The sequence below is a fragment of the Pristiophorus japonicus genome, chromosome 3 (genome assembly GCF_044704955.1).
Source record: "Pristiophorus japonicus isolate sPriJap1 chromosome 3, sPriJap1.hap1, whole genome shotgun sequence".
NCBI classification, from domain to species: Eukaryota; Metazoa; Chordata; class Chondrichthyes; family Pristiophoridae; genus Pristiophorus; species Pristiophorus japonicus.
In genome coordinates this window covers 186,407,734-186,415,070 of record NC_091979.1, presented here as the reverse complement: position 1 = coordinate 186,415,070, position 7,337 = coordinate 186,407,734, and the positions used below count along the sequence as shown (strand labels likewise).

The following is a 7,337-nucleotide window of genomic DNA, read 5'->3' as shown; positions in this document are numbered from 1 at the left end:
CATGGGGCATAGTCCACCAACTAGACAATAATCACCTCAACCAGAGCTGCTTCTGTCAGCAGAAACAGCCTTTTATCAAACGCCGGAAACTGGCAATTATTTCCAGAGGAAAGTTTACGTTGCCGTTGTGTTCAGTCCTTTCCATTAATAGTTATCACACATTGCACAACCCAGTCGCGTACTTCTAATCTTTGTGTGTGCAGATGGCCGTGATATGAAAGTACTAAATGGTTGGAAAGAAAGTTCAGGTCCCGCTTTAGAGATAGATTGGTTATAATCATAGGTGAGTGCTGATTACTGATTCAGTAACTGAGAAGAGTTACCTTCAGGAATTACCTGTGTTAAAGATACCTGTCGGATTGACGTTCAGTTGCTCGATTCGACACGAACATGGCTGCACGTTTCTTTGAGGGGCAGGAGCACGCTGCTCTGTATCAGAAATACAGGCCCCTTTCACCTGCTGAAATCCACAACCTCATCCTCAACTACCTGCAGAGAAAGGTGAGACTTTGGAGAAATAAACGTAGCAGCAGATTCTTGAAAAAGGAGTTGGTCTGCAACAATTATTGCACTACTTTGTATGGCTGATGTAGATGTAGAGCAGCAACTATAATGTATGTTTTCTGGTCTGTTCTGGGTGACCACAGTTGCACACTGGAGAGGCTTTAATTCTTCATTTGTGCGTCAAGTATCGGCACCTGCCACGGTTTATGTGGATGCAGTTTGGGGTTGTCTATAAACATTGCGGAAGATCGAAGTCAGAGATCTTCTGTGTCAGGTCTTTCATGAAGTGTTTGTGACTTCTGATGAACTCCATTTGGCGTTCCAAGCTTCATCAAGGTTGAAGTTGCATTGTTGAAGGTTAAGCGCGTGGCCGTTACAGTAAAAGGGAATAACCGCGAGGGTTTGTAAAATAAAGGACACCTTGACCAATTCCTGGTACTATTCTATTTGTTAATGATCTTTTGAATGTAAATAGCTGAACATGATGAATTCGTACTCATTTATGTAGGAAAAAGCTGATAAAAGTTTTCAATTGAGTACTCTAACACTATTTTTTCTGAAGTTTCTCATTGTTCTTGGCTGCCCTTTCACCTGTGGCTCATGCCTTGTTATCAACGTTCCTGCTAAGCTGCATGGCTGCTGGGAGTTCCGTGCAGGCCCCTCACGGGCTTTTACATAGAAGAAACAGTGCATTCGCCAAAATTTGAATGGGCTGCACAGCCATTTAAAGGGGCCGTGCACGAAAATAAATTAGAGGTACTTGTTACCCAGGAGAGAGTAGGCTTCATAGTTTACTAGCTGTAAATGATGCACAAAACAATAAGGGGTGGAAATTCGGTACTGCCCATTTTGAGGCGCTAATGGCAGTGGGACGGTAAATTTTGCGCTGGGAAATGGCTTGCATCTGCAGCCGCAAAATTCATCAGCTGGGCCCTGAGTGTGGAGCGGAACGCGTTCCACACCTCTTTTAGGGTACTAGGTCAGCTGAGCAACTGAAAATCCAGAGCTAAAGAGTCAGCCTCGGAGTGCCCTAAGAGAGGTTTCCCTGGGAGAAAAAACATTGGCAAAAAAGCAACAAAAACATTCTCAATACCTTACTGATGCCACATAAACATAATCGCAAAAAAAACAAAAAAACAATCACACTTGCCTCGGGTATTCCTTCCTTCCCTCACTGCTGCCGGTATAGCTCGGACCACCCGATTTCCCAGGCTGTCCCACTAGGGTGCGCAACGAGGCGCTACGGGTCCCCCAGAAAACAAATTTAAGAACAGTGTCGCGATCAGGGGCGTTGCACACCGGCTCACCTCTCTCAGTGGTACTGCTCCGTGCCACCACAAAACTGACACTTAATGTCCCGGCGGGGTGCTGAAAGTCCGCCTGGAAATGATTTCCGCTGCCATTACTGCCCCTCCGGGGCGCGAACAGAAGGGGCAACAGACCGAATTTTCACCCCTTTGTCTTTAAACTGAGATGGGAAATTCTGAATTCCCTTAAAGGAACAGTACAAAGAATTGCCAATATTATGAGTCTACCATCAACATTTTGACAACTAGCCATCTCCAATTTAGGACACTGGAGAGAAGAGGGCAGGGTGGGCGATAGGAAGAATTTAACTATGAGAAAGATTTGGGGGTGAGGGAATGGTCGAGCATCAAACCCACCTGCATCATCAGTTTGAGAAGATGGGTATTTTAACTCCTTGGCCTCAGTTGATCCTGCTGACCAGCTACCCCCTAAAACAGGCAGAAAGAGCAACTGGCCGGCTTTCGACAGGTCAACACTGCGCGGACCAGTCACTATATACCGGCACCATGGTAACTTGTGGGGGAGTGGGGGGGTTGGAAAATCGGTTACATTTCATGGCTGGGAAGAACATAAGAACATAAAAAATACGAGCAGGAGTAGGCCATTTGGCCCCTCGAGCCTGCATCACCATTTAATATGATCATGGCTGATCATGCAACTTCAGTACCCCATTCCTGCTTTCTCTCCATACCCCTTGATCCCTTTAGCCGTAAGGGCCACATCTAACTCCCTTTTGAATATATCTAACGAACTGGCCTCAACAACTTTCTGTGGTAGAGAATTCCACAGGTTCACAATTCTCTGAGTGAAGAAGTTTCTCTTCATCTCGGTCCTAAATGGTTTACCCCTTATCCTTAGACTGTGACCCCTGGTTCTGGACTTCCCCAACATCGGGAACATTCCTCCTGCATCTAACCTGTCCAATCCCGTCAGAATTTTATATGTTTCTATGAGATCCCCTCTCATTCTTCTAAATCCCAGTGAATATAAGCCTAGTCGATCCAGTCTTTCTTCAAATGTCAGTCCGGCCATCCCAGGAATCAGTCTGGTGAACCTTTACTGCACTCCCTCAATAGCAAGAATGTCCTTCCTCAGATTAGGAGACCAAAACTGCACACAATACTCAAGGTGTGGTCTCACCAAGGCCCTGTACAACTGCAGTAAGACCTCCCTGTTCCTATACTCAAATCACCTTGCTATGAAGGCCAACATGCCATTAGCTTTTTTTATTGCTTGCTGTACCTGCATGCGTGCCTTGAATGACTGATGTACCAGGACACCCAGGTCCTGTTGCACCTCCCCTTTCACTAATCTGTCACCATTCAGATAATAATCTGACTTCCTGTTTTTGCCATCAAAGTGGATAAACTCACATTTATCCACATTATACTGCATCTGCCATGTATTTGCCCATTCACCTAACCTGTCCAAGTCCTCCTGCAGCCTCCTAGCATCCTCCTCGCAGCTCGCACTACCACCCAGCTTAGTGTCATCTGCAAACTTGGAGATATTACATTCAATTCCTTTGTCTAAATCATTAATGTATATTGTAAATAGCTGGGGTGCCAGCACTGAACCCTGCAGCACCCCACTAGTCACTGCCTGCCATTCTGAAAAGGACCCATTTATTCCCACTCTTTACTTCCTGTCTGCCAACCAGTTGGCTATCCACGTCAGTACATTACCCCCAATACCATGTGCCTTAATCTTGTGCGGGACCTTGCCAAAAGCCTTTTGAAAGTCCAAATACATCACATCCACTGGTTCTCCCTTATCTACTCTACTAGTTACATCCTCAAAAAACTCTAGAAGATTTGTCAAGCATGATTTACCTTTCATAAATCCATGCTGACTTGGACCGATCCTTTCACTGCTTTCCAAATGCACTAATATTACATCTTTAAGAATTGATTCCAGCATTTTCCCCACTACCGATGTCAGGCTAACCAGTCTATAATCCCCTGTTTTCTTTGTCCCTCCTTTTTTAAAAAGTGGGGTTACATTAGCTACTCTCCAATCCATAGGAACTGAACCAGAGTCCATGGAATGTTAGAAAATGACCACCAATGCATCTACTATTTCTCGGGCCACTTCCTTAAGTACTCTGGGATACAGACTATCAGGCCCTGGGGATTTATCGACCTTCAGTCCCTTCAATTTCCCTAACACCATTTCCGGACTAATAAGGATTTCCCTCAGTTCCCCCTTCTCGCTAGACCCTCGGTCCCCTAGTATTTTCGGGAGGTTATTCGTGTCTTCCTTAACGAAGACAGAACCAAAGTATTTGTTCAATTGGTCTGCCATTTCCTTGTTCCCCATTATGAATTCCCCTGATTCTGACTGCAAGGGACTACATTAGTCTTCACTAATCTTTTTTTTTCACATATCTAAAGAAGCTTTTGCATCAGTTTTTATGTGACCTGCAATCTTACTCTCATACTCTATTTTCCCCCTCCTTATTAAACCCGTTGTCCTCCTCTGCTGAATTCTAAATTTCTCCCAGTCCTCAGGTTTGCTGCTTTTTCTGGCCAATTTGTATGCCTCTTCCTTGGATTTAACACTTTCCCTAATTTCCCTTGTTAGCCACGGTTAAGCCACCTTCCCTTTTTTATTCTTACGCCACACAGCGATGTACAATTGTTGTAGTTCATGCATGTGATATTTAAATGTCTGCCATTGCTTATCCACCGTCAACCCTTTAAGTATCATCCTAGCCAATTCGCGTCTCATACCATCTAAGTTTCCTTTCTTTAAGTTCAGGACCCTAGTCTCTGAATTAACTGTGTCACTCTCCATCTTAATGAAGAATTCTACCATATTATGGTCAATCTTCCCCAAGAGGCCCCACACAACCAGATTGCTTATTAATCCTCTCTCATTACACAAGACCCAGTCTAGGATGGCCTGCTCTCTAGTTGCTTCCTCAACATATTGGTCTAGAAAACCATCCCTTATACACTCCAGGAAATCCTCCTCCACAGTATTGCTACCAGTTTGGTTAGCCGAATCAATATGCAGTATAAAGTCACCCATGATAACTGCTGTACCCTTATTGCACGCATCGCTAATTTCCTGTTTGCTGCTATCCCGAACTCCCTACTACTGTTTGGAGGTCTGTACACAATTCCCACTAACGTTTTCTGCCCTTTGCTGTTTCACAGCTCTACCCATATAGATTCCACATCATCCACGCTGAAGTCCTTCCTTACTATTGCGTTAATCTCCTCTTTAACCAGTAACACTACCCCACCTCCTTTTCCTTCCTGTCTGTCCTTCCTGAATATTGAATACCTCTGGATGTTGAGTTCCCAGCCTTGGTCACCATGGAGCCATGTCTCCGTAATCCCAATTACATCATATTCGTTAACAGTCAATTCATCCACCTTATTATGAATGCTCCTCGCATTGAGACTCAGAGCCTTCAGGCTTGTTTTTTTAACACTCTTTTCCTTTTTAGAATTATGTTGTAATATCGCCCTTTTTGATTTTTGCCCTTGATTTCTCTGCCCTCTACTCCTGCTTTCCTCCTTCCTACTTTTGCTTCTGCCCCCATTTTACTTCCCATCCCCCTGCAATTTTAGTTTAACTCCTCCCCAACAGCACTAGTAAACACTCCACCTAGGACATCGTTTCCAGTCCTGCCCAGGTGCAGACCGTCCGGTTTGTATTGGTCCCACCTCCCCAGAACCGGTTCCAATGTCCCAGGAATTTGAATCCCTCCCCTTTGCACCATTCCTTCAGCCACATATTCATCTGAACTATCCTGCAATTCCTACTCTGACTGGGTATGGGGGAATTCACAAGAGGCTGCCTTTAAGAAAGCCAGAAATCTGTTCTGTTCAAACAAACTGCTTGTCCTGTATAACTCTTGTAAAAGATTAGTGCTAGCTTGCGATGTGTCGTCATACAGGCTAATGAATCGGGGATCTTGCAACCAGTCGCATATGCGTCCAGGAGTTTGTCCAAGGCCGAAAGGGTCTACAGCATGATTGAAAAAGAGGCTCTGGCGTGCGTTTACTGGGTAAAAAAAATGCACCAGTACTTATTTGGCCTCAAGTTGGTGCTTGAAGCTGACCACAAGCTGCTCATATCGCTGTTCCACCATACCCAGTCGTCTTCCTTGCGCAGTAGCGCATGTAGGGGTACTAGCAGGGTGTTAACCCAGGTAGGAAATTACCGAAATAATTAAGGAGTCCCAGGAATGACCGCAGCTCCGTCACGTTCTGTGGTCTCGGCGCGTTCTTGATGGCCTCCATCTTGGCGTCGGTGGGTCTGATGCCGTCTGCCGCGATTCTTCTTCCCAAGAACTCGACGACCTGCGCCAGGAAAATACACTTCGAGCGTTTCAACCTGAGCCCTACGCAATCCAACTGACTAAGAACCTCTTCCAGATTCTTCAAGTGCTCAATGGTGTCCTGACCTGTAACCAGAATGTCGTCCTGGAAAACCATGGTGTGAGGAACTGACTTTAGCAGGCTCTCCATGTTCCGTTGGAAGATTACCGCGACCGACCAAATCCCGAACAGGCACCGGTTATAGATGAACAGACCTTTGTGCATGTGATGCAGTTGAGTTCTTTCAAAGACTCCTCCAGCTCCTGCGTCATGTGGGCCAAGGTCAGGTCCAGCTTGGTGAACGTCTTCCCTCCAGCCAGGGTCACGAATAGGTCATCTGCCTTGAATAGCGGGTACTGGTCCTGTAGCGAAAAACGGTTAATCGTTACTTTATAGTCCCCACAAATTCTAACCGTGCCGTCCTCTTTAAGTTCCAGGACAATCGGACTGGCCCATTCTTTGAATTCCACCGGCACGATGATGCCTTCTCACTGCAGTCTGTCCAGCTCAATTTCCACTTTCTCACGCATCATGTAAAGTACCACCCGTGCCTTGTGGTGGATGAGTCGCGTACCAGGAACCAAATGGATCTGCACTTTCGCCCCCGAGAAGCTTCCAATGCCTGGCTCGAACAACGATGGAAATCTGCTCAGAACCTGGGCACATGAGGCATCATCGACGGATGAAAGCGTTCGGATGTCGTCCTAGTTCCAGCGGATTTTTCCCAGCCAGCTTCTGCCAAACAACATGGGGCCATCCCCTGGCACAATCCACAGCGGGAGTTCGTGTACTGCTCCATCATAGGAGACTTTGACTTCTGCACTGCCAATTATAGGGATTAGTTTCTTGGTGTAAGTCCTTAGTTTGGTGTGAATGGGGCTGAGCTTGGGCCTGTGTGCCTTTTTGCCCCACAGCCTGTCGAAGGCCTTTTTACTCATTATGGACTGACTTGCCCCTGTGTCCAGTTCCATAGATACTGAAATACCATTCAGTTCAACTTTCAACATTATTGGTGGACATTTCGTGGTGAATGTGTGTACCCCGTACACTTCTGCCTCCTCGGTACAAGTCTCCAATTCAGCCTGATCCACAGTGGATCGATTTTCCTCTGCAACGTGGTGGTTTGCAGCTCGCCTGCACATTCGCTGGAGGTGTCCCATTGTTCTGCAACCGTTGCACGCATAGTGCTTA

General features: G+C 46.0%; 1 protein-coding gene across 1 annotated transcript in view; it reads left to right on the top strand.

Annotated features, from left to right (window-relative positions):
- The first annotated feature begins 390 nt into the window (after positions 1 to 390).
- LOC139259426 (putative methyltransferase DDB_G0268948) overlaps positions 391 to 7,337 on the top strand; it is a 121,119-nt gene continuing 114,172 nt past the window's right edge. The window contains exon 1 of the mRNA XM_070874892.1: positions 391 to 501. Coding sequence (XP_070730993.1) covers positions 391 to 501 — 111 coding nt within the window. The remainder of the gene's footprint in view (positions 502 to 7,337) is intronic.